At 49.8% G+C, this 26,745-nt stretch overlaps 1 protein-coding gene across 4 annotated transcripts in view; it reads left to right on the top strand.

Annotated features, from left to right (window-relative positions):
- Positions 1–26,745, top strand: part of PLXNA4 (plexin A4) — a 371,857-nt gene that overhangs the window by 69,434 nt on the left and 275,678 nt on the right. Inside the window, exon 4 of one of the 4 annotated variants that reach the window (XM_065884182.1) lies at positions 9,682–9,700. The exons of the other annotated variants lie outside the window; for them this stretch is intronic. Coding sequence (XP_065740254.1) covers positions 9,682–9,700 — 19 coding nt within the window. The remainder of the gene's footprint in view (positions 1–9,681; positions 9,701–26,745) is intronic. 4 annotated transcript variants of the gene reach the window in all.

The raw sequence follows: 26,745 nt of genomic DNA, 5'->3' as shown, positions 1-26,745 counted from the left end.
CAGAGTGGCAGCTTCAGACGCAAGCCAGCCACTCTCCTCTTTTGGTGGTGTCCGTACTACACATAAAACCCAGAAAAACATCCTGTTTCGAATGGCTTTGCTTATGGTCACGTGTCCTCTGTCAGGTGTGTTTTATTTGCTGTCCTTTTACCTCAAGCTGCCTGCTTAGCACTGACTAGCAAGATGGGCACCGAAGCCTTTGCTGGTGTTTATTTTAGGATGGAAGGTGTTGGAGGATGTGCCTCGCCCACTTTAGGGACCCAAAGGCATGTTTCCAGCATCACTTTGGCCATTATGATAAAAGGGTGACATCAAACCAGTTGCTGTAATAACAGGCAACATCACATAGTTGTCAAAAGTGTTGAATGATTTTCACAGTCAAAAATATTGATTCTTTTTTCAAAAATTTTACTTTGGTAAGGGGATATCCATAGAACTTCGGAAATGAAATATAGCTCCTAAATCTGTCAACCCAGTCGAATACTTTAACCTTGTCGTTTTGTCCCTGTTGCCGATCGAGTGCTGGTATCAACCAGAGCTCGAGAGAATTACCTACATAAGAGCAAGCAGAACGATTAGCATTTACAGTGGTATGATGGCAGCACGTAGAAGAGACATGATAACTCTAAGAGTGTATTATAATTCTTTGCAGAGATGTTATGGGAAAAAAAAAAAAAAACAAAACACTGACACGGAACTCAAAAGCCCCAATTCGAGTTTCAGCAATGCCATTTCTAGCTGTATGACTTTGGACAAATCGTTGAATCTTCCCGGCCTCATCTGTAAGAGGATGAAATGAGCCTGCCTCCCAGGGATGGATGGTGTGAGAAGCAGATGCAGCATATACGTGAAAGCACCATCACCTGCCGATCACTGTTAACAGTGCTCTCTGCTCATGGGCAGTACTTTACAGCCTGCCCCTTCTTACGCCTTCCCTCAGTTTCTGCATCTGTTAAATAGAGGCAGCAGTCTAGTCCTTGCCCACCCCTCCCCCCTGCACACACACTTCCTCCCCACGTCTCCCCCATGTTAGTGAAGAAAGAATAATAGATGTGAAAAGCTTTGAGTTCCTTGAAACCAAAGAGTGGGATAAATACTCTGTATTGATTACAATGATTATATCTGGGACCAGAAAAGTAGGATTGCCTGGTTGCCAGTGGCAACCGGCTGGCAGTGCTGCTGAGCTGGGCTGTGTGGAGAGGTGCCCTGGGAACTGAAGGATGTTTTTTTTTTCTCTTTTTTAAAAATCCTCATTCCTCCTGCCTTGGTCTGGCATTCCTGGTCTTAGGAGACGTGGTCAGTCGTCAATGGGATTTGAAGGGAGTGGCAAAGGGGGCTGACTCCGGGCGTCTCTGGGAACGGCTCACGAGTGGCTGGCAGGCGAGTCTTCCGTCAGAGTTACGTTTCCTTCAGATGCAGAGATGGGAGATCCAGCTAGTTGGAAGGGAGGGGGGTGGACAGAAATTGGACCAGGGCAGAGAAGAGGCTGGACCATGTGCAGAAACACAGAGCCCCCAGGGGGATAAGGGGCCATCTGAGAGTGGGTGGGGTGGAACCCACAACTGAGGCCCTGGGTTGAGTACGGTATGGGGAGGCTTGGTTAAAGCCACGTCCTCCGCCCAGGTCTGAGGCATGTGTTCATTGAGGGAGGAGAGGCCTCATCCCCATCTCAGGTGGTGAGCAAATCCTCAGTCTCGGCCCTGAATTCCAGAGTCCTCTGCCTTTACGCCAGAGGTCCCAGTGCTGGACTACAGTGTGTGCTGAGCGCGTGTCACCTCATGGACCCTCACGTAACGGCTGTCCTTGTTTATGTAGTTTACACGGCAGGGAGTGGTGACGTCCAGATGCCGGCTGCGGCCGCCAGCATCGTGCACACCTGTGCTCTGTCTGCCATGATGCCGATCATTTTCCCAGCAGCTCGGAGCCTAACAAGTAGCTGACCACTAATCTTGAGGCATCCGAAAGACAGGCCTGGCATATTAGAGGGCCCCTAGACGTGCCTGCTAGCCAGAGGCTTTGGCTCGAATCCCTTTGTGACGCCTCTGTGTTCTAAGACAAAAGGCCTTTGGCCTGTGGGTCAAGACTCCCTCCCTCCCCCAGTGGTGGGGTCTGGGAGCTTTCTGTCGAGCACGACTTTCCTGACCCAAGTCCTGTGAGGGGCCGTACCTTTCTGGCTGCTGGCTGCCACTAGCTGACTCTGGGGGGTGACCAGGGAGGTATGTCAGCTTCCTGAGGGTGTGGTGAGAGCCCCACGGTCCAGGGTTTGGAGGGTGAGAGAGAAGCAGTGGGGACTGTAGAACGCTCTCAGCTACTCGCCCCTCTGCTGAAAAGAAGCTGCCCTGGTCCAAATGTGACTCCTGAACAATGGACACAATTTGACCGCGGGTCACATAGGAGTATGTAGTATATATCACAGCCCTCAGAGAGCGTGTTTATGAGTTATGAATTTACCTAGCGTTGTGGAGTCATTCTGGTGTAAAAGTAGCAGGCAGCTAATGTGTACTGAGCGTATGTAAGCACTTCACATGTGTAACTTCATCTACACGTCACAACGATCCTACGAGGTGACTGCTCCATTTTCTTACATTTATTCCATCTTACAGATGCGCAAGCTGGGTCCCAGTGAGGACTGACCATTTACAGTGAGTCAGCGCTGGGGCTGGACTTGAGCCCAGCTTCTCTGACTCCGGGGTGTGTACTCGTAACCACTAATCACGTTACGGGCCCCCCCCCCCCAGCCCCGTCATCCCAGGCCATTCTTCTGCTCCTCCCACGAGTGGCCCAACCCGCCTGCTTCTTCTGTCTCCCTTGTTTATTCCCGTCCTTATGTACTTGGCTGCCATATTAATTTTCCTAATCTCATTGCCACCCAACCACCTCTGTTCGGAAGACTCAACACCTGTACAAGTTTAAGCTCCTTTGCCTGCCATTCTGGGGCCTCGGGCGATCTAGAGAAAGCTCACCTCTGGGCTCCTAACCCTCATTGTCATTCCTCTCGCTGCATGCAGGAATCAGCAGGCTGAACTGTTGGGACTCTTAGATGCCAGCACGCCTGAGGCCCTTGCTGGTTATTCCTTCTGGCTGGAATTTCTTCTCTCCTCTCTCTCTAGGCCCCAACTGTACACACCCAGATCTCACCCATCTTGTCAGGCTTAGCTCAGCTGCCTCCATTGTCATTGGGCCTTTCTTGATTTCCTCAGCCGAGCACAAATTCTCCCTCCTCTCAACTGGCATAGTGTTCGACGTGTCTTACGCCACTCACCATTTCCCTCTTGCGCATCCATTCATTTACTCATTCGTTCAACGTTTTCTGAGCCTCTCCCATGCAGTGCTGGGTGCTGGGGATGAAAGAGGAATAATAGGTCCCAGCCCTTAAGGTACTAACTGCATGGAGACGTGGTACCAGCGTGTGCCTGACATCTGTGCCCGATTTTCACCTGGCATAGTACCGTGGAGGACATGCAACACAATTGCTTTGAATGAATGAAGGTGCTTGATACTCTCTGATGCTAAAAGGAGAGGCGGCAGGAGGGCACAGTGTTAGGTTGGGATGTGCTGCATAGAAAACCAGGAGGTTGGTCCTTAAAGATCTTATATGCCAGGAGACCTTCTCTGTCTTATCTAGAGAGGGGCAAATTGGAACACAGCCCCTCTTCGGTCCTCTTCTGAGGAGGAACTGCTTGTCCGGCAAGGGAAACCTCTCCTCCGCTTGCCCAGCTTACTCCTGGGGACCGGCTGTTCACAGATGGCAGGGATGTCTTGACCAAGACTATTAGGGTGATTTCCTGAGGGCTTCCTGTGGTTAACATGTCAGTGTGACCCAAAAAAGACTGACCACCATGACCTTCCAGACGCCGTGCTGAGTCCACAGAGTCATGTTTAGGCTCTGGGTGTGGAGCAATTAGAGCAATACCAACTTTTCTAGCAATGTTTTGGAGCAGGGGTCAGCAAACTCCAGTCCACGATCTGGCCGGCCACCTGTTTTTGTATAGGCCTCAAGTGAAGAATGGTTCTTCCATTTTTAAATGGTTGGGGAAAAATATCAAAAGAAGAATAATATTTCATGCCATGTGAAAATATGAAATTCAAATTGCCGTGTCCATAAATAAAGTTTTGCTGGAACACAGCCCTGCTCATTTGTTTATATCTTGTCTGTGGTTGCTTATGTGCTGTAACGGCAGAGTTGAGGAGTTACAACAGAGATGACTTCGCCCACAAAGCCTAAATATTTATTCTCTGGCCCTTTACAGGATAAGTTTATGAGCCTTATGCTAGAGGATGAAGTTCTTTCTATACCCATCCTTTTTGGTTAAGAATAAAGGACTTCCCGGTCTGCAGGGCCAGTCAGCTGCTGGCCTGGGGATCAAAGGCAGGTGTTCAGGGTCCTGCAGATGGACAAAGCCTTGGCTTGGGGTTTGGTATCCTGAGTTCTTGGGGGTGAGACCTCTTCTTCTCTATGTCTTTGTTCCTCATAAGTTTGGGCTGCATGGCACTATGAAGAACAGTAGGGAGGTTCCTTAAAAAGCTAAAAATAGAGCTACCATAAGACCTAGCAATCCCACTACTGGGCATATACCCTGAGAAAATCGTAATTCAAAAAGACTCATGTACCACAATGTTCACTGCAGCACTGTTTACAATAGCCAGGACACGGAAGCAACCTAAGTGTCCATCGACAGATGAATGGATAAAAAAGATGTGGCACATATATACAATGGAGTATTACTCAGGCGTAAAAAGAAGCGAAATTGAGTTATTTGTAGTGAGGTGGATGGACCTAGAGTCTGTCATACAGAGTGAAGTAAGTCAGAAAGAGAAAAACAAATACCGTATGCTAACACACACACACACACACAGATACATATATATATATATATATATATATATATGGAATCTAAAAAAAAAAAGGGTTCTGATGAACCTAGGGGCAGGACGGGAATAAAGACACAGACGTAGAGAACGGACTTGAGGACATGGGGAGGGGGAAGGGTAAGCTGGGACAAAGTGAGAGAGTGGCATGGACATATATACACTACCAAATGTAAAACAGATAGCTAGTGGGAAGCAGCTGCATAGCACAGGGAGATCCGCTCAGTGCTTTGTGCCCACCTAGAGGGGTGGGATAGGGAGGGTGGGAGGGAGACACAAGAGGGAGGGGATATGGGGATATGCCTATGCATATAGCTGATTCACTTTGTTATACAGCAGAAATTAACACAACATTGTAAAGCGATGATACTCCCATAAACATGTAAAAAAAAAAAAAAAGTTTGGGCTGCATGTTCTCTAAGGGCCCATCGTCCTCACAGGTGGTTACACTTCTTTGGTCTACGAGCCCTTTTCTGTCCAGTGGTCTGCACTGCATGAGGGTAGCTCTGGGCCTCCCAGACTTGTCTTCTGAGGCTTTAGCCTGGGGAGCCATGAGGGCACCAGCTTGGCCAGCGGGCGGACACAGGAGCTCCCTGGCTGCTCCCCCGCCCAGGGTCCCAGTCCTTGTGCGCCCACCGCTCACCAGGACCACCATCTTTTTCCTTACATTGATCCCTGTTTGGACTCAGTGTAGCCTTTTTTTGAAGCACCCGAGATCTAGGCGGACTGTAATTATGTAATTCATCCTCGTTATCTTTTCTAATTGTTCTCTGAAGCTGTTTCCTAAACTGGCTGGAAACAATTGCAGACCGGAATGGAGTGGGGAAGCAGGCAAGGAGCTGGCGGCCGGCTGGCCGGGGCCAGGCCGTGCACTGGAGGCCTCATCTGAGGGGGTGGGCCCAGGGTGGGGGCAGAGAGGGCCGCCCCTCACGGGCCCCTGTGTCTGGGGGTGGGAGTGGCAAGAAGAAGCGTTTACTGAGGGGCTGGGAGCTTTGGTTTAATCATTCACAAATGACAACCCTCCCTGCTGCTCCCGGCTCCACAGACCGGCTGTTTGCCCTTTCTCGGCTGCCTCTGTGATGCTGGTAGGGCTCCCTGGGGATTCTGCCAGTCAGCAGGGAGCAGGGCCCTTCCCTTGCGGCTTCGAATTGTTTGTGCTTTCTTGACAAAAAAAAAAAAAAAAAAAAAAAAAGCAACTCGAGCCATCCATCACCCCCAGAAAGCCAGCGAGGGCCTGTGGAGGGAGAATGGGGGGCTTCCTGCTGATTTGGGCCCAGGTGGGTGAGTTGGGGCTCTTGGTAGTGTCTCCTGGGGGGAGCAGCCGGGGTGCCCCCTTCTTTGGGCCAGAACCCCAGGAAAGGGACCCAAATAAATGCTTCCTGCAGGACCTGCTGTTAGGAATGTGTTCCCCGGCTGCACAGCGCCTTGCGGGACCAGGCAGAGGACAGCACGTATTAGCGGGGGAGCATCTGGGGCATCTCTCCGCCCCCCGGTCTTCCTTAAGGTGTGCAACCTAGTCTGCGACCATGACCTCCTCCCCTCCCTGATTCCTCTCCTCACCTGCCTGCAGAAACAAAATGAGACGGCTTCCAGTAAAAGTGCTGAGTTTCTAGAAAGGGCAGACGAGCTGGATGCGGCAGAGCCGCCCGCCCTGCCTGGTGCTTGAAGAGATGCCCGCCCTGGCAGGTCATCAGCGCCATGTCTGTTAACGTTCACAGAGCCCCTCTGAGGGAGGGGAGACAGCGATGCCCCTTTTCCTATTGGGAAAAGAAGGAGTAAATGATGTCACAAACGGTCGAAGCACCCGTGTGTGACAGGTACTAGAGGAGGCGTTGGGCACAGAAGATGGAGACAGGTAGAGCCCATCCCTGGGACCCTGACTTTCCAGGTGCCATGATGTCGACACCATACTTGAAGCCAAGTATGCCCGATTCCAAGCTCTTCCCACCAGACCGAAGCTGCCCACTGAGGCAGAGACTGGTCAGGCGGAAGCTGTACCACTTGCTTGGAGGATTCAGCCCAGGGTCACTTTGGGTGGGGTGGGGACCCGAGGAACCGTCACTGGTGCGTGTGAGGGTGGGGCGGGAGGCAAGGTGTCCTTCCTTTGGCTGGCACTCTCTCTCTCTCTCTCTCTCTCTCTCTCTCTCTCTCTCTCTGTCTGTCTCTCTCCCCACCCCCCTTATTCTTTTCCAGCCTCTGGAGCCAGAGAGAGGGGAAAGGGGGTGTGTGAGGGGTGCCCATGGAGTGCTGGGAACCCAAAGTCCCTCCCTCCCCCTCAGTCCTCCACCCCGAGCACCTAGGCTCCACTGGCCATGTTCAAGGCCCCGAATCCTCTTAGTCCCACACTCCATTCCTGCCCCAGCAGGCCACCTGGCCAGTCCAGCTACTACCCCATCTCTCTTAAGGCTCAAGGTCTGGGGCGAGGGGTGGGAAGAGGTCCCAGGGCATTCTGTGTTCTGGAAGCTCTTTCCTCTGACCTGGCAGAACACATAGCGTTGCAGCATCTCCCGCAGTTGGCCCACCTGGTACTGCTTCAATCCCCAAGACTGCTGGCATCTCTAAAGCTCGGGATTGCCTTTGTCGGGACATCTAGGGTTCCCTGATGGGTCTCCGAGCAGAGCCCGCTCCTGTGCCCCATTTCCCGTTCAGCCAGCTGAGGTTGATCCCCGGGGGGCTGGGTGGGCATCGGTGGATCCAGCCTGGGTGGCCCCTGCCTAGGCCAGCATTTCTCAACCTTTTTCTCCTTATCACCTTCCTCCACTAGAAGAAAAAGTAAACTAATTTACAATTCTTCCAAATGCGAAGGTATGCTAAGGTATGAGAATTTGAGCTTCAGAGGGCCACAGACCGTTGTAATATCCAAGAGGGTTGTTTGCCCTCCATTTTCACCCTCCTGGGGATGCTCTTGTCCCCTTGAGAGCGCAGGCTGTAGGCTTTCCAGAGCACGGTTCCAGCCTGGGTGTGATTTCTCTGTGATCTCCTTTAACATATAGGAGCCAGGGTGTTCACGAGGGAAGAATAGCGTTACAAGGGCTGAGGCAGACGTACGGATCTGCCACTGGAGCAAATGGTTTCTCATGTCCGAGCCTCACTTCTTCCATTAATAAAACTCAGACACCTGCTTCTGCTCCACCAGCGAGGAGGTCACACCCAGGGTCAGGCACACATGACACTGGCCACACGTGTGGACCTCACCGTGGGGTCAGGGGTCGGGGAGCCCCATTCTTCCCTTAGCTTCTGCCCCACGGCCCAGCCCGAGGAGCGGTGCCCCAGGCGAGGGGGGCCCCGCTCTCACCCCCTTGGCTGGCAGCTCTCCTGGGTGTCACTGCGGGACAGTGGAAGGCCGGCGATGGGCTGGCGCTGGCGGGTGGTGCTGCAGGAGAATTGGGGGCACTGGGAGGGGTCACTCTTTTCCTTGGCCTCCCTTCTTTCTTCAACCCCGTTTGTACACAGCCTCCCCTCTGGTGGGGAGGCCTTCTTGCCCCTCCGCCAGGAACCAGAACCCCACTGTCCTGCCTTCCCCCTGAAAGAGGCACCTCAGAACCTCTCGCCTGCATGTTATGAAGTGTGTTCTCAGATTCAGGGCCAGGCAGTTGGGGGCCACCGGGCAGGATTTGCCTGCAGGGAGCCAAAGGGCTGCAGAGGCCCCATCGGCCTCCAGTTTGGAACGGGCTGCCCAGGTCCCACCCAGCACACGATGCGGTGTTTAATGGGAGGGCGCAAGTGAGAAACAGGCTCCTGGAACCTGCCCGTGGCTCCTGTCTTTTCTGTTCCTTCCAGCATCCCTCTCCTCTCCCTTTTTCTCTTCCCTTTCTACCTCCTTGTATCCATGCCTGGCTGGGTGTCCGCCTGCTGGCCTGCCTCTCATTCAGCTGAAAGGCAGGTACCCCTGACCAAGGCAGGACTTGAGGTGGGGATGTTGAAGAGGAGGGAGAGGGGGAATGAAGAGAGGCCCACGCATTCCAATAAATAGAAATTAACCCTCCCGGCCCGGGTCAGACCTCTGTGTCCCTCCTCTTTCCCACCCAGGTCATAAAATCCGCTTCTAACTTACCAGTTCCCCTGTTAGTACCAGAAACACACAATTAGCTTTAAAAGTGTGGCTCCAAGCTGTGGCCAGTTAGAAATTTATGACTTTTTTTTTTTTTAAAAAAAAGCTTTCCTTTAAAATGGCTAATTAGGTGTAGTTCTCCAATGGTAATTTTAAAAAATGAGAATTGGTCTGCACTTTGGAAGGAGGAGAAGAACTCTCCCACTTTATTATCTTGGCACTGGGGAGGCACAGAAGAGACCAACACAACCCGAGCGTTTGCGCAGCCTCCAAGGACAGGGGCCCGGCGCCAGCCCTTTTATGGGTTTGGCAGCGGGGGCGGGGTGGGGGGGGCGGTGCGGGTCGGGGAGAAAGGTTTTCTGCGTTCCGGACGGCTTCCTTGGGAAGGGGATGTGGAGAGGGTGGCCAGGGAAGGGCAGGGGCTGTAGTGGTTCGCTCACCTGGTGCAAGACACCGGGCCCTAAGGTGGGCCTGAGAGATGCCTTCACAGTGGCTTCCAAGGAGGATGGATGGGTGGGGCGGGTACGTGGAGGGCTAACCCAAGCAGGACTCGCACCCTGGCCAGGCCACAGCCCTAGCACAGAGCTTGGCAGCTGCTAAACCACATGTTGGCAGAATGTGCCATTTGCGGGTAGGCTGTTTATTCCAAGAACAGTTCCAAGTTGAACCTAAAGGGGGCAGAGCCCAGGCGTGTGGTGTCCTCACAAACGCTTGGCTCCTTGCTTGGCTAAAGGGCGTGCTCAGGAGACGGTCCGGGGCAGTGCAGCCCAGGGGGTCGCCGTGGGTGTTGCTCCCCGTGGCCTGGGGGGTCCAGGGGAGAGCGGTGCACCCTCCTGGAGGGACGTCCCGTTATCCCCTTGGTGCAGGCGCTGCTGGCTCTAGTCCTTCCATCCCCGTGCGTTGCTATGTGAATAACACAATTACGAAGACACAGAACCGGGATAAACAGAAAACATCCAGCAGCCGAGAAGGCGGGAGGGGGGACCCGTCACAATCAGATATTTTGTTACTGGATCATTTCAGGGAGGAGTAGAATTGTTTAAAATGCTGTGCTATTGCAGAAGGGAGGAGTGATGAACAATTAAATAGATTACTCAGTTTTATTTTTCAACATTAGCTTTTATCAAGGCTTTCTCCCAGCTCACCTCCTCTCTTTGGCTCCATTACCATCTCTAGGAAAGCCAGATAGAAGTGTGACTGGGACTGTCTAGCCCCGAGTCTGCAACCACTGCCCTGCTCTGCTTATGGACTCAGTTTTACCCATCAGTCAAATGGAGGGTGGGGCTGCCCCTGCAGTGTGTTTGTGGCAGAGGACAGATTGGATAGGCTGGGTGAGCAGGGTCTGAATCCTGGCTTTACACTTCCCAACTGGGTGAGCTCGGGAGAATCGCTTTGTAAGCTCTGGTCTGTTGGCAGCAATCAAATAAAATAATACACAAATTGTGCAAAGTGGAAATAAAGACTTGGTATTACTGTTATAAAAATGAATTGAGGGCTTCCCTGGTGGCGCAGTGGTTGAGAGTCTGCCTGCCGATGCAGGGGACACGGGTTCCTGCCCCGGTCCGGGAAGATCCCACATGCCGCAGAGCGGCTGGGCCCGTGAGCCATGGCCGCTGAGCCTGCGCGTCCAGAGCCTGTGCTCCGCAGCGGGAGAGGCCACAACAGTGAGAGGCCCGCGTACCGCAAAAAAAAAACCCCAAAAAACAATTGAGATCATGGATGCAAAGTATCTAGTACAGTGCTGGAAACGTGCAGCCCTCTGGAGGGCAGCTTTTACCATCTGACTTACCCTTCTTGGATAATTCCGTCATGCCCACTTGGGAGGCTAGAGAGGATGAACGCAGCTCAGGCCTTGTGTAACCAATCTGAGCCACCTCAAGGGGCTGGAGGGACAGGAATGATAAATGACCCACTTTCCTTTTCCCTGGGTCTCCGAGGCTGACGAGGCAGGGAGGCTTGGTGCCCTCGGCTATGGGAGGGTTTGCCTGAGGGTCTCACCTTCAGAGGTTTCCCGCGGTGCTGGACCACCTTGTCTGTCCATCCACCTTCTGGGTTGTCTAGAGTTACTTAACCTTTCTGACCCTCTGTCCAGTGGGGTAATTACCCACTTTACAGGGTTATTATGAAGATTAAGAGAGCTAATGTGTGGCCAGGAGTTCCTGGAACAGGGCCGGGGTCTTGGAAAGCGCTCAATGAATGCTACTTCCCTTCCCTCTGCGAACCCAGTGGACCATAAATTGGCCACTGGATGTTGGACTGAGCACATCACTAATTAGCTTGAGCCATAAAGGAGACAGAAAGGGAACGAGAGCCAGGTCATTAGATAGCACTAGTGTGAATCCATCTCTGGATGGATTTATGATGGACATTTAGGATTGGTTCTCATTAGAATGGCTGTTTGGAAGAGTGGAAACTTTATAGATTTTGGAGGCAGACAAACCTGTTTTTGATCTCAGCTTTACGAGATACCAGATGTGTGAATTTGGGCTAATTGCATATCCTCACTGTGCTTCTTTCTATGTGCTCATACATGAGAAGGATTAAATGTCACTGTGGGTGTAGAATACCTGGTAGAACACAATAGATCCCCAATAGATGTTAACTTTCTCCCCTTCCTCCTCTCTGAGGTGGGTGATCAGTTTGGTCTGGATAAGGCACCCGTTGTTCTACATAAGTCACAGTCTCTGGATCACACATGTGCACAGCCATGCATGTCGACGGGTACTGGGGTCACTAGCTAGCTCATCCTTGTTTCCCAGCCCCTTGGATGGGTCGTGGCATAGAGTGAAGACTCAAAGCATTCAGGGACCAACTGGGTGAATTAGTTCCCAAAGTATTAGCATTTGTTGTAACCACAGGTACACATTTGACAATGACCTCCCTAGGAAAAGCTCGGAGCCCTTTGAAGACATTGCCTCATTGTGAGAAAGATTTTAGAGGCTTTATTTGTTAAACTTCACAGAGAAAGAGGCTGGGGGATAGAAAGACGATGGCTTGCCCAGGTCACAGGAAAGCAGTGGCATATTTGACACCTGAGTCCCAGGCTCCGACTACGGTACTTTTTGTAGCAACTCACTTGGCATCTCAAAAAAGAGGTTCTGGGATTCTCCTGGAGGATCTCCAGGGTTCATTTGGGATATTAGGAACCAGACTGTGACCCTGGAAATGATTAATTGGGCTAATAATAGTTATAGTTTTGAGTACTAAGTTCTAAGCTTTGTGTTAGATAATTTGCTTTTCATCTCATTTTTTTACAACATCATCACATACAAGGTGGGTGTTTCCATCTTACAGATGAAGTTCTGGTCAGAACGTTTAGCTAATATGGCGAAGAAGCAGCTGAGATTTAAATCTGGGAATTTCAGCCCCAAATAAAGGCTGCTCTCTCTCCCTGCCAGCACACTAAATATGAGTGAGAGGGTGAATCAGACCAGGGAGTGTTCTAAGAACAGAGTCATGACGTGAGATATGGCGTGGCATCCAACCTCGATATTGCTGGGGGGAAATATGAAGAGAGTTTGTCTTGAAATTTGTATTAAATCTGGGAAAGGCCCAGCTATGCTCTCACTTCCTAGGAAAATTTGGAGACCCATGTTTTAAAATCAAGTGTTGTCTTATTCAACTTGAAGAAGGAAGGAAACTCTGACATGTGCTATGACACGGGTGAACCTTGAGGACATTACGCTAAGTGAAATAGGCCAGTCATAAACGAACAAATACTGTTTGATTCCACTTATATGACACCTAGAGTAGTCAATCCAGGGAGACAGGAGTCAGAATGGTGGTTTACAGGAGATGGGGGGCGGTGCGGTGGGGGAGAATGGGGAATTGTTTAATGGGTCCAGTTTCAGTTCTGCAAGATGAAAAAAGTTCTAGAGATTGGTTGTACAACAGTGTGAGTCTGCTTATTGCTAGTGAACTCTACACTTAAAAAGGGTTAAGGTGGTAAATTTTAATGTTATGTGCATTTTACCATAGTGTAAAAAAAAAGGGAATGTTCTCATTCCTACTCAGGTACGTGGAAGTGAAGAGCCTTTTGTTGTGCTGGGGCATCTGGGGGACGCCTGGGGCCCCTGTGGCTTTAGATTAGCTGGTGGGGCTGAGGTCCGCTGAAGCCCGAGAGTGGAGAAGCTGGGAATGAGTTCCTGAGTAGGTTGCCTCCATGAGCCAAGAAAAGGCTCGGAAAGAACAGAGGCTTTCCTGCCCTCCCCTGGACCCGCAGCTTCTGGGATCTACTGGCTCACAGTCTCACGGAGAAGATAAGTGAGCAAAGAGATGCTTCAAGACAGCGTGAGAAACCCGTGACGGAGGAAACACTCTCTCTCTCTCTGAGAAAAGTGTTCAGGGGAACCGTGACCATTCATTGAATATGTTAGAGCTCAGATGCTCACACAGAGGCACAAGATCAACATGGGCTTGACCCTGACTAGGGGCGGCTGTGGCGTGGCGTTGCATGGATGCCTGAACCCTTGGAGAGGATTGGCAGACTCACCCCAAGCGCTGGTGGACATCATGTACGCTGGGGGCTGGCAAACTACGGCCCACAGGCCAAATCTGGACCACTCCCTCATTTTGTACAGCCCACAAGCTAAGAATGGTTTTTACATTAGTTAATGGTTTTTAAAAAATCAAAAGAAGAACGATACTTCATGACACGTGAAAATTATATGAAATTTGAATTATAGTGTACGTAAGGAAAGTGGTATTGGAACACAGGCACACTTGTCTGTTTACTCATTGTCTGTGGCTGCTTTTCTGCTGCAACAGCAAAAGTGAGGAGTTGTGGCAGGTAATATGGCCTGCAAAGCTGAAAATATTTCTCACCTGGCTTTTACCGAGAAGTTTGTTGACCCCGGTCTAGTCCAGTATTTTTTCAAACTAGACTAGTTGTGCGTTGTGGGATCACAACCCACAACTCAGTCATGAGTCAACTTAGTGGAACGTGATGGTCAGCATTAAAGGTTAAAAAAAAAGACTAGAAGAACGGGCAGAAAATATCAGAGTGCATCACTTGTTGTAAGGTGATTTTTCTCGTGAAACATTTTTTTCTTTCCTTAAGCTTTTATTTCAGTTAAGTAGGCATATGTGCACTCAGTCACGATGGGAACTGTTTCTCTTATTTATGGGTCTTTGTTCACAATGTAAGAAAGCTACCGGTCTAGGTGAACCTAGGAAATTTACTGCTGTTCACCTGGATATCGGGGATAGAATTTGGATGAGTGTCTCTGAGCTATGTCTGCTCAGGGTGTGGTTGTCTGTTCCCGAAGCCCAGGTTCAAGCAAGGTGGGTGCAGGATTCCCTGCTACATCTTCCTCCCCCAGAACACTGTGGTCCAAGCTGGCCAAGATGCGACGCCCGACCCCAGGTAGGGCTGTTTCCTTGTTTCCGCCCAATATTTCTCCCACTTGAAGAGGGAGGTTTCCATTTTCCCAGAGGGCAATGAACGAGGAATGTTTGCTCTTTGGCATAAAGAGAAGAGCAAGCAAGGCCCAGGACCAAGGACGCGGAGCTCCCTTCCTGACCCCTTCGAATGACAGCTGATATGAGAGTGACGAAGGACGGCTCTTGTGCAAGGTGACAAGAGGCAAGATCTGAGAAGGCTTTGTGTTTACAAACATATTGCCCGAAGTGTCACAGATATAATTGAAAAACATCAGTAGCGATCGATGGGAACAGATCACTGGCCCCAGCCATTAAAACAGCAGAAATCAGGCGTGGAGGAAACGAAGGGGAAGTATGTACAGAGGATAGAAACACCAGTACAAACCTCCTCCTTGCTTCTCTCCCTCCCCTTCCCGACCTTTCTCTTCCTCCTTTTTCCTTTCCCTCTGTTCCTCCACCTGCTCGTCATCACCCGTTTTTCTTTATGCAATGGAAGGAAAAGCGTTGATTTTTCCAAGAGCATTTGCCTGTGTCTTAGAGGCAGAATTAGAGCAGGGCTACCTGCTTTCCCCCTCTTTTCTCCCAACTGTGCCCAGTGAGTCTGTTGACTTTAAAATAGTGAGTCTATGAACTGGTGCTGAGCCAAGCTTCATATTCTCAAAGCCGTTTATCATCAGCATCCTCCATAAAGGCCTTAAACAATCAGACAACAAAAGCCATTACAGTGGGCTTCCCTGGTGGTGCGGTGGTTGAGAGTCCGCCTGCCGATGCAGGGGACACGGGTTCGTGCCCCAGTCCAAGAAGATCCCACATGCCGTGGAGCGGCTGGGCCCGTGAGCCATGGCCACTGAGCCTGTGCGTCCGGAGCCTGTGCTCCGCAGCGGGAGAGGCCACAACAGTGAGAGGCCCATGTACCGCAAAAAAAAAAAAAAAAGCCATTACGGTACAATGTGCTTTGTTGGAAGCAGACTATTCCAGGTCTTAAGGGCTAAGCTGGGTTTGGTCCATCTTGGTTCTGGAACTTTGGGAAGGTCAAGGGGGCATGTTCAGCAGGAAGCTTTGACCCTCACATCATAGTAGAGAACAGATTGCACCATCCTGTAAGAAAGAGCAGTTCCTAGGTAAGGATTCCAAGAATTTGAGGTGAATATGCCTTTGCAGTCCAAGGGACTGGGGTAGACACTTAGGATGGAGAACCCTGGGGCAGGATGAACGAACCTTGATAGACAGTGAGGAGAACATTTCTTAGGTTCAAGTCACTTTAGGACCTGAGAACAGGTGTGATCATAAAATAAGATAGTAAAATAAAGTAAAATAAAAATAATAAAAGAAAACCGACGGCAGCAGGATGGTTCTGTATGGGTGACGGGGCTGCAGAGGAGTCCAGGAGGACCCAGCCAACCAGAGGGCAGAGTTGGCTGGGTGCTTGATGACGGATGATCACTAAGACCCTTTCAGTGCCCAGAATCTCTCATAAATCAGCTCAAAAAGTCTTAAACGCAAGGGACACTGGATTAGGGGAATTTGATCCCAGTAAACCAAAATGACCTAGGAAGAGAGACTTTAGAGGATGAGAATCAGGCAGTTACAGAGAAAGCAGTTTCACCACAGAACTGAAGGAGGTAGATAGGGGACCCAGCAAGAGACATCGACCAAGGAACAGGCTAGCCTTGCTGGGGATGGAACAGTAGCTGACTGGGTACCAGCCAGAGGACCAGGGTCAGTGCTGATTGGGGTCTCTCTCAGCCTCTCTCCCTGTCTCTCATTTATTCATTCATCCATTATATTGGTGGTTTATTATATGCCAAGCATTTTCCTGCATGTGGGGAATGCAGATTTAAAAGATACAGAAATAAAATCTCTGCCCTCAAGGAATTTATGAGCTAAAGCATTACCTCATTCCTTATCTACCAGACAGAGTCTGTATCCTGAGATTTCTCATTTTGTTTCAAAACAGTTTACTCATTTAAATGGCTGAATATGTATTTTGAGGGAACACCATGGAACGTGGGTCTAGAGAGACAAAGGAGGCAGCCCTGATCCCAAGCGCAGGCCCTGTGAAGAGGGGAGCAAATGCGGTTCTCTGAGGAGTGGAGAAAACAGTGCCCAAGAGCCTTCAGGCGAGGGGCCCCTTCTGCCACTTCATCTCTGGCTGTCAGAGGCTCCCCGACAGACCTGGTCGGTAAGTGAGGCGTCAGGAGGATGGATTGGCCTCGCACAGTGAGATAGGTAATGATCTTTGGGGCCGGAAGGGAAGCAGGGGTCCCCGTAGAGTGGTCATGCACTTAGCCTGGAGAGAGTCTGTGGATTCCTAGTGCAGGCAGAATGGCATCCGGCAGCATTCCTTTGCAGAGACATAAACCCCTTCTTTGTCCTGATATCATCAGTAGGATTACACCCACTCTTTAATATTGGGCTCAGCGTTGCAGTTGAATTTGTTCTACGTTCTGAGGCACTTTCCCCTTTCTGTGGCTTGTGGAGAAGGACCCGTGCTTGGATGAATAGCAGTGGGGTGCGGTGTTGCGGGGGCTATGGCCCCAGCCTATAAAGTGGCCAAAGGACTTTTACACAGGTGTTGTCCATCCATTCGTCCACCCACCCCACCAGCCACTGGTTTACTTGAGAAGTGTTTACTGACTTCTCCCAATGTGCCCTGATCCACACCCTAGGGACAGAGCAGAGAACAGAGTCCTTCTTGGCAGCTCCCCAAGCTCCAGGTTTGCCATTTATCTTTCCAATGGCTTCCCTTTTACAAAGGCCCAACTTTTCATTCTTGAACAGCCCTGTGTCATCACAAGAAGGGAAGGTGCAGCCATAGGGATAATGGCAGTCATTGCTCCCAAACAAAACTGACCTGTTGGGGGCTTCCCTGGTGGCGCAGCGGTTGAGAGTCCGCCTGCCGATGCAGGGGACACGGGTTTGAGCCCTGGTCCGGGAAGGTCCCACATGCCGCGGAGCGGCTAGGCCCCGTGAGCCATGGCCGCTGAGCCTGTGCGTCCGGAGCCTGTGCTCTGCAACGGGAGAGGCCACAACAGTGAGAGGCCCGCGTACCGCAAAAAAAAAAAAAAAAAAAAACTTACCTGTTGGGAGTCAGAATAGTGTGAGATCGTTATGAAAATCGCCTCTTGAGTACACGTCTCAAGAAGGATCAAGAATGAGGACGATGGAAAGGACCTGGGGTGACAGGCTGGGTGGGATGGGAAGAGCCCTGGACTTAATTGACTGTGTGCCCCAGGGGAGTGGCTTCCCGAGTGGTCACTGGGCTTATTTGTAATGGGAAGGGGTTGGGCATGTGAATCCTCGAGATTCCTTCCTTCTGTGATATTGAATGAAGTCTATTGATCTGTGTCTCACTCCCTCTGCTCTCTTCTTTCCTGTTGCCCCATTTCTTGTCCTTTCTGGATCTGACCAGCTCACAAGTCGATGTAATCCTTCCTCCAGATGTTTTTCCTGCAGGGCATTCCATTCCACCAACATCTTGAATTACCCTCTAAAGCCTCTATTGTCCAGTAGAACTTCCAGTGATGGTGGCAGTAGTCATATCTGCACTGGCCATCACAGTATCCACAAGCCACATTGACGATGAGGGCTCGAAATGTGGCTGGTGTGACCTGGACCTCAAATTTTATTTAATTTTGATACACGTATCTAGTACACACCGCACAGCTCTAACCTCTTTTCCCAATGCTCTTTGGTAGTTATTGTGTTTATCTATTTATTTCTTCATAAGTCACTGGTTGAGAGTATCTGTAGTCAAACTTCCTTAGCTTGAGCCCTGTATGACCTCTCATTAGCCGCGGGACCTTGGGCAACTTACTTAACCTTTCCAAGCGTCAGTTTCCTCACCTGGAAAATGAACGTATTGATACTAATAATCCTACCTGCTGGGATCATTGTGGGTATTCACCAAGATAATGAACGTAGAGCATGGAGGAGAAGGGGGAGGAGAAGGGGTATATTTCATCTTTTCTCTTCTGTTAGAGTGAAGTCTTGGGGACCAAGACAGCATAACCTTTATTGATTACGAATTAGCATATGGAGACCACACTGTCTCCTGGGGCTCACATAGGTGTCCTTTTTATTTGATTCCCATTCTCTTTGCTCAGCTACCAGCTCTCCTGTGTAGATGCCCAGGTACCTCTGTGCTCTGCACCAGGGCAGGTACAAGCCTACTACAGTGCCCGCCCTGATGTGGGCTGAGTGACTGTCACCCTGTCCTCACACACGCATGCATGTGCACACACACTCAAACTTCTCAGAAAGCAGGTGGACCTAGGATTTCATTCCTTCAGACACATATGTGTCTCCTGTGCCTCGCTCCTCTCCTCTGGGCGATGGGGAACAGGGTGATAAACCCATTAATTCCAGGCAGGCCCTTGTCGCTCTGCAGGTCCCCAACCCCCTTCAGACCTTCCCTCTGGCCAACTTGATCTCCCAAGTGACATCTCTCAATCCTGCCCCAGGAATCAGATGTCTAAATAGCAAATGAAAGATTAATGCCAGTGGCCAAGATTGGGGTGTGAATAATTTAAAGGGCAGAATAAGAGGCAGCTCCATTTACCAACGGGGCTGCCTGGGCAGAGGTCAGGGAGAGGGAAAGGGCCATCTCCGGGCCAAGGATAGGAGGTTGTGGATTCTAATGAATTGACCTGGGAGAGGATTTCTTGTCGTTGGTGTTGGGAGGAATTTGTAGTTACAACCAGAAAATGGGTCCTTTGGCCTTCTTATCAACCCAGCGATTGTGGGTTTCACGAGTGTGGGCGGTTTTCGACTGGGTGCCATGTTTCCGTGGGTATTATAAGGCCAGGGACTGCCCATTGGATGAGCATCCAGTGCCCCTCACGTTGAGGACCACCTCTCGCCAGGGTCTGTGTCCTTGTGGCCACCTTGAACCTGTTGGGCTCCAGGAGTCCACGTGACTGGGTTATTCGGTGGAAGGCTTCCTGGGGGTGTGGGATTAGATGCGACGAGGGGAAAGCAGCCTGATGTTTGTGAACTGAGCAGATATTTTAGTCAGTGCGGCTCTTGTCCAGGCAGGAAACCTCTGTGTGAATATTTTCTTCCACTTTTCCCACCACCTTGGTCACCTCCCTGCTACCCCAGCTTCCTGTTAGGTTTACCACAGACTCTCCTCTGATGGTTTGGGGTTCGATAAATATTTTCCCCTCCGGAAGTCTTCAGCAGTGCGGCAAGAAGGTTACATGATGGATTCTCCCCGTCGCTTAATTGAAGCCATAAAGAATGAAAGGAGAGTCTCCAATAAACCAAAGCATTACTCACTGGTGGATAGAGAGGGGATCCCAGAACTGGTCCCGGGAGGCACAGCTGGGAAGCCCTCCAGCTGACTGTCTATTACGATGATTAATCACAAAGCCAGCAGGGCTCACCCGCACAGAGCTCCTTAACGAACTCGGACCCACGTCCTTACAAGGTGGTAGCCATTATAGCAACCAGCGCCTTTTGGTTTCCAATCCCTGAAGGCTTAGCTGACTGGGATGGATATCCGAGTGTGTGCATTTGTCCTGGTGCTCCCCCCAATTTTAAGATACGTGTGGTTGTGTCTAAGCCCAAACAGTGGAAGGGAGGAAGCTCCATTTGCTGTGATTGGGAGACTCAGGTGGTGATTTAGGAGTATAAGAGCATAGCTGGTGGCTGGTGCATACTCTTATGTGTGTGTAATATTTACGTGTACATATAATGCAACCGTGGTAGGTTAATGGTTGCATGTTGTGTATGGGGTAGCGAGAGTTTTGTGTGGTGGGTCGTCAATATGGGGGTGGGAGTGAGGCGTTTTAATAGTAGTGGGTGTATATACTCTAAAATAGCATCATCTCTATGGGGATTCCATAACATTTGGGTTTCCAGGTGCATTACAAGTAGGAAGACCCTAGAATTTGTTGTCCAAATGAAAAGAGTTTTAAAGTAAAAGGGGGCATTATTAATATTTTGCCTACACGACTCACATAAACCAGGATTGTTCCAGGCCACCAGAGACGTGTGGGAACTCCACTTATAAGCCACCATTGACTGGCTTAGATGTTTTTTTCCCATTGTGTTTGAGTTTATGTTGAGGGTGAGTTTATGCTGAGGGTGAGTCTGGCCAAGTTAGAACTTAGAGGCATGGGCAGAGGGTTGCCTCTTGGTGGCATCTGCCCTGATTTCTGCCGTATGGTGGGGAAAAAAACAGCCCCCTGGACCCTTCCCAGGCTCACTGCTCCTGTTTCACAGGTGTCCTGGTGGGGTGCCCAGGTCTTGGTACCTGGCAGGCTTTGGCACACACTCTAGGACCCCTGATTCACTCGAGATGGAAAGCACGGCCGGTGAGCCTGTGAGCTGCAACCTCACTGCTCTGGGAGAAAGTGAACCAGCCCCTGTCCGGGGACTCTTCAGAGTCATGATCTGGGGGTTTGCTGTGTGTGCCCTGGGTCACGGTGCTGTGAGCCAGGAACCAGACTCTGCCCTATTGTGGTTGGGTCTGTCCTTGACTGTGCCTGGGCCTCAGTTTATCTCCGTGTGAAACTCAGGGAAGAAGAATATCTATTAACAAGAGTATTGATGTTTGAGACAGCGTTTAAGACGAGCTGTGTAAGAGAAAAACACCCTTTTCTCTTTCCCTCCCTCCTTCTTTCCCTACCCCTCAGCCCTGCGATTCTTTTGTGTGTCAGGTGACTTTGCCTCTAAAACCCCAGAATTTTGTTCCAGGGAGTTCCTCCACCTCAGCAATGGCACCCTTGAGGTTTGGGAGGGAAGGAAAGGGGAGCCCCACCCAAATTTGGGCCAGTGTTTCCCAAGTGGAGGTCCCTCCCCAGTGCCCCTGGTTTTCTTTCTGGCTCACCCTATGACCAACAGCAGGTGATGTGCTCCCTAGAATATCACCTAAAGGATTCTGTCCGGGCTGCTTTCTCCAGAGGCCCTCTCTCCCACCTTCTCCCTGAAAACCAAGAACTCCATGCCGCAAGCAACTAGATGTAAACAGAAATTAATCCATCTGCAAAACCTCAACATGTCACCTGATCCCTATCAGGGCCTCATAATCGCCTCCAAGGAAGATCTTATTATATTAAAAAGCAATTGCCCTCCAAGCTGGTAGCACTAATAGATTTTCTGTGATATTTATACTGGATTTAGCTTTCAGCTTACGGGATGCCATTCCCTTCTTTCTGCCTCTAGGCCCCTTGGTTTTTGCATAAGCCTCCCACAATTTCAGTTTCCCACAGGGCCTCTGTGTGCAAGATGATAAGCTCCATGAGGGCATCTGTCTCGTTGAATGCTGCATCACCAGTGTAGGAAGAGTGCCTGGCATGCGGCAGGCGTGCAGTTTCATCCATCCATCCAATTCATTCATTCATTCATTCATTCATTTGTTCATTCAACAGTTGGAGCCAAGGTCTAGAGAGGGAGACAAGACAAAAAACAAACAATAAATAAAATAATAAGTAATAAGGACTTTGAGAGAAACAAATAGGGTGTTGAAATAGAGGATAATCAGGTGGGGGGCTCTACTCTGAATGACAGGAAGAAATACCCACCCTGAGATCTACAGGATGACAAGGAGCCAGCCATGAGCAGAGCAGAGGGAAGCACTTTCTAAGCAGCCGGAGCAGCTCTGTTGGGGGTATTGGGTGGGGGGAAAGCTGAGCAACTCTGAAGGCTTGGGAGAGGCCCCCTGAGGATAGAACTTAGTAAAAGAAGTTGTTTATTGGATTTGGGGAGGTCAGGAGGAGCTAGGCCATTTCAGAAATGTCTGGGGTGGTCAAGACGCTCAGAGATGTGACTGGTGGAGGAATTTGGAATCCCTCATACTCTAAGCATAAGGACCTACATGATCTAGAGAAGAGAGCCCTGGGAAGTCTGGGGTATGCAACTGAGAAGTGGAGGTGGTGAGGGGTGTACTTTGAACAAGGGGTGCTGCTCGGCAGTGGGTTGGATGCCAGAACTTCTGGGTCTCCTTTTCTGCTCACACTTCAGTGGACACATTGTTTGCCTGTGTCTTCCGTTCCTCTATGTTTATAAAGATCATGTAACTCTAAACAGCACGTCTGGACTCATGTGGCTCTTGCTTAGATTGGAACAGAACTTGAAAGCAGGGCCTTGCTAAAGCCTTGTGATGAGTTGACAAGACCCAAATTTCCAAAAATACCCATGAATGTAACAATGGCAGTAACAAGCCTGTTCTTACCTTCCGGGCCCTTTGGTGTCAGTAAATTGAAAGCAGTTCCAGTTTGAGAAAGATTTTGGTGGCAAGAGGCAAGCCCATAAAATATCCTTCACAGGTTCTGGTCTTGTCAGTTAAGCATCAGAACTAGTTGTTGATGAGGGATTTCAGGGCTGAGGCTCAAGTAGGGCAGGGAGACGACCGCACACAATTCGATTGGTGGGAGTTGCCTAACAGAGACCAGGGAAATAGAACCTGTGCGGAGCATCCCCCGCTCCAGGTGACGGGGCCTTCATCTGCGGGGAGGGGAGAGAAGGGAGAGCTGTTTGGACAAATGGAGCAGGTCATTAATTAGAAGTTAAACGTCCCTCTTCCTCTGCCAGATCGCAATACATTCAAGTGAAAACATATGAGCACAAGCTTGTTCCTTTCATTCTCTCTGTTTCTGAACACTTCCTTGCATTAAAACCCCCAAGTTCCTTTCATCCTTGACAGCCAGATCATAGCATGGGGCGAACATAATTGGGATGACGGCCAAGACACCAGAACTTTTTCTACAAGACACTGCTGAGGACTGGGGTTTGCCTCGGGGCTGTTTTCTCCTGGGGCTCACATCTGAGGTTTTGGCTGTCAGTGGCATCCCTGCCCAGGAGAGATGCTAACCTGCAGTGAGGGGATGGACGGGCGGGCAGAAAGGCCAATACCTTCAGTTCAGAGGGGTCCCTGGCATCTTCTACATCTCCCAATGGAGATTCTGTGAAAGTATAACATGATGGTGACCTTTCCCACCAGGACCTGGGGGTGGGGTGAGTGCTGGGGGAGGGCAGCCCAGAAAGACAAAGGCTTTATTATCAAAAGGCAGCACTTTGGCCCCTCCTTCCTCCGTGAAACCAGTCCCTCTGGCCTCCATCTCATAAACACGTCTCCTACTTATAGAGAACAGAATGCAGTCCCACCAGAGATCTCTTCTGCCGATCGGAATGGAGGTGGTAATCCCACGATCCTCCTGTGGAGGGGAAAGGGCTAGGCTGGGTCTGTTCCCAACTGTGCGTATGATAGACGAGGTGACCTGAGGCCACCTGCTCAGCATCTCCATGCTTCCCCTCCCCTTAGAGCCAGGAAAAGCATCTCTGCTTCCTTCTGCCTTCTTAAGATGCCAGGTGGGAAAGGCAGAGACTGCTCAGTAGCTGCTTGAAGAGCCCAGGAGGAAGGACCGTGATGCCCATGTGATACTACCGTGTCTGCTCACTCAGTAGGACTTTCCACCCCATCTGTAAGGAGGAAATGTGAGCCCTACAAAGAAAGCAGGAGCGTGGGGCAGGTGAACACAGCCCACGTTCCCTTACCTGTTTGCCTGTCACTGCGCCCCCTTTCCCAGCTCCCACAAGCAGTAGGGACAGCTAGGCGATCCAAACCAAAACTTGTCCTTACTACTTATTTTTTTTAATTTTATTTATTTATTTATTTGTGGCTGTGTTGTGTCTTCATTTCTGTGCAAGGGCTTTCTCTAGTTGCGGCAAGTGGGGGCCACTCTTCATCGCGGTGCGCAGGCCTCTCACTATTGCGTTCTCTCTTGTTGCGGAGCACAGGCTCGACGTGCAGGCTCAGTAATTGTGGCTCATGGGCCCAGTTGCTCTGTGGCATGTGGGATCTTCCCAGATCAGGGCTCAAACCCGTGTCCCCTGCATTGGCAGGCAGATTCTCAACCACTGTGCCACCAGGGAAGCCCCGTCCTTACTACTTTTAAACCATCCCGGTTATCACATACAACTCTCTCCTCAAGGATTTACAGTCTTAGCTTCTCTCAACCCAATAGACTCAATTCAGGAAGAGGGAGCTGGAGAGGCGAGACTCTCAAAACATTTCACCACCAAGGGCATAAAGCCTACTGCTGAGTCAAGATCCCAGAGGTCCCCTGCAGGGCCAGGCAGGCCTCCTTAGGGAGGTCCTTGAGCAGTATCCTAGGAGAAGAGGCTGGGCTTCTGGGGCAATGGGGAGTTGTCAGAAGGCAGTGGCTACTTACCAACCAGTGTGGAAATATTTCACTATTTTATCTTCTACCCTTCCTGGTACATACTGGCCAGATATCAGGTCTAGAAGCAGGTCCTTATTTTCTTTGAACTGTGGGGAAGATGGCCAAGGTCCAGAGGAGAGATGCAGTCTCCCGGCCCTCTGTATCTGTGGATGTGGACCTGTGGATACAGGAGGTCCACTGTTCTATGCCATTGTATATAAGGGACTTGAGCGTCCATGGGTTTTGGTACCTATGGGGGTCCTGGAACCAACCCCGTGCAAATCCCAGGGGATGACTGTACAATCACATGAAATTATCCAATTGTGGAATTGCACCTTGGAAGAGACCTGAGAGATTCATTCATCCTCTTGTCCAGGGTAGGAGGCTAGTTTAGTACGTGGATTCTCCTCATTTCTCCTCCCCTGTGAACCATCCAGGTGAAGTGGGATTATCAGGAGAGGGGCAGACCTCAAGGGATGCCAGATAAGACCACTGAGGAACTGGGACTCAGAGACGTGAGACAATCACACACTGTGAGGAGGTGCCCCATGCTCAAAACAGACAAAAACATCCCTGGTGTTTGGTCAAGGGGGGATGCCAGGGGCTGGAGCCGCCGGAGGAGGTTGTAGGATGTGAGATTTGTCCTGCTGTCCCAGCATGCGTCATCATGCCGTCTGCCCTGGGCCCAGGAGATTAGCTATAGCCGGGCTGGTGGATGGAGACTCGGGGCTGAGGCTTCACCTCCCCCAACCGCCATTCCTGGCTTCACAGCACAGCTGCCAGCAAACCCCTTCTTTCGGGTGTTTGGCTCCAGATGTCCAAACCCAAGGACATTGTGTCAGCATGTTTCTCCGCTGACTGTAAAAGAACAGCTGCATCTTCTAGAAGACCCTTCCAAGTCCATCGCTTGTTAGGTTGATTATAGTATTTTACTCGTAAGTTGGTTACGCCTCTTGGGCCCCTTTTTGAGATTCCACTCTCAAACACAGGGGGATGATATTTTGAGACACAGAATGTGAGAGCAGGATGGATTCTAGAGATCATGTGATCCTACACACTCATTACAGAGATTGGAGGGAGGGGTGATGGGTGGGGGAGGGAGGGAGGCAAAAAGGTCACGTAACTTCCCTGAGGTCACCTGCACATGTGGTGGCAGAGGTGTGACTGGTCTTTTCCCTCTATAACGTACTTTTCTGTTCAAAGTTTTAAAAAGAATGAATTTAAAATGAAAAGTTTTAGTTTTCTTTGGAAAATACAGACATAGATAAGAAAGATAAAAGGAAATACATACCCAGAGTGCTACCCCCATAGCCATGGTTAATATTGATATTTCCTTCCCATTTTTACATCAATTATTTTCCATAGTTAAGGTTCTTATGTATATATGTCTCTCTCTCTCTCTCTCTCTCTCTATATATATATATATATATATATATATATTCACTGAATGGGATGGAAAGGAAATCATAAATAGATATATATATAGATATATATATATATATACACGAAACCTTGTAACTCTAGTAATTTCCCCACTTGTAAACCTTCATAAACGTAATTTTAAACATGTGCTTAATATTCTATTACGTGCATATATCATAATTTACTTACCCACTCCCTTACTGTTTATAAAATTTAAGTTATTTCTCATTTTCAAGTGATAAATAATGCTAATATGAAAATGATTGTGAGTAAAGGTTTTGCCTTGCTTTCTTTTAATCTCTGTATTTCAGGCTATTTCCTTTGGCTAGATTCCCAGAAGTGGTGTTTCTAGGTCAGAGGTATAAACACGTTCAAGTTTGGCTATCTATTACTAAATTGTTTTCTAAAAGTATTGTTCCAATTTATGTTCTCACTAGAAAGCTATGAAATTTATTAAATCTTTGCTAATGTGGTAGACAGTCCTCATTTCTGATGTGAAAAATCTCAGTGTTCTAAGTTTAAGGGTGGCTGTGAGACAGCCAGGGATTGTGATATGAATAAACTGTTTCATTGAGCATTTTTGAAAATTCAACAAAGCCCTGGATCCACCCTAGAAAGCAAAGAATTGGCCCCATTTAGCCCAGTTGGCTAAGACCTGCCCCACAAACAGAGCCTGCACCTCAGACCAGGAGAGATGTATTGATATAGCCCCAGGCATTTTTTTTAAAGTAGATTGGTCCCTAGGAGACATGCTGGAACATAGGACCTGAACAGCCCGTGTGCCTGTGTGCATGCGTGTGTGTGTGTGTTTGCGCACCACCAAAAAGCATCTCCGTTCCTGAAAGAAACCAG

This window comes from Phocoena phocoena, chromosome 9, assembly GCF_963924675.1.
Source record: "Phocoena phocoena chromosome 9, mPhoPho1.1, whole genome shotgun sequence".
Taxonomy (NCBI): domain Eukaryota; kingdom Metazoa; phylum Chordata; class Mammalia; order Artiodactyla; family Phocoenidae; genus Phocoena; species Phocoena phocoena.
The sequence above is the reverse complement of the archived record's forward strand: the minus strand, read 5'-3'. Positions and strand labels throughout refer to the sequence as shown.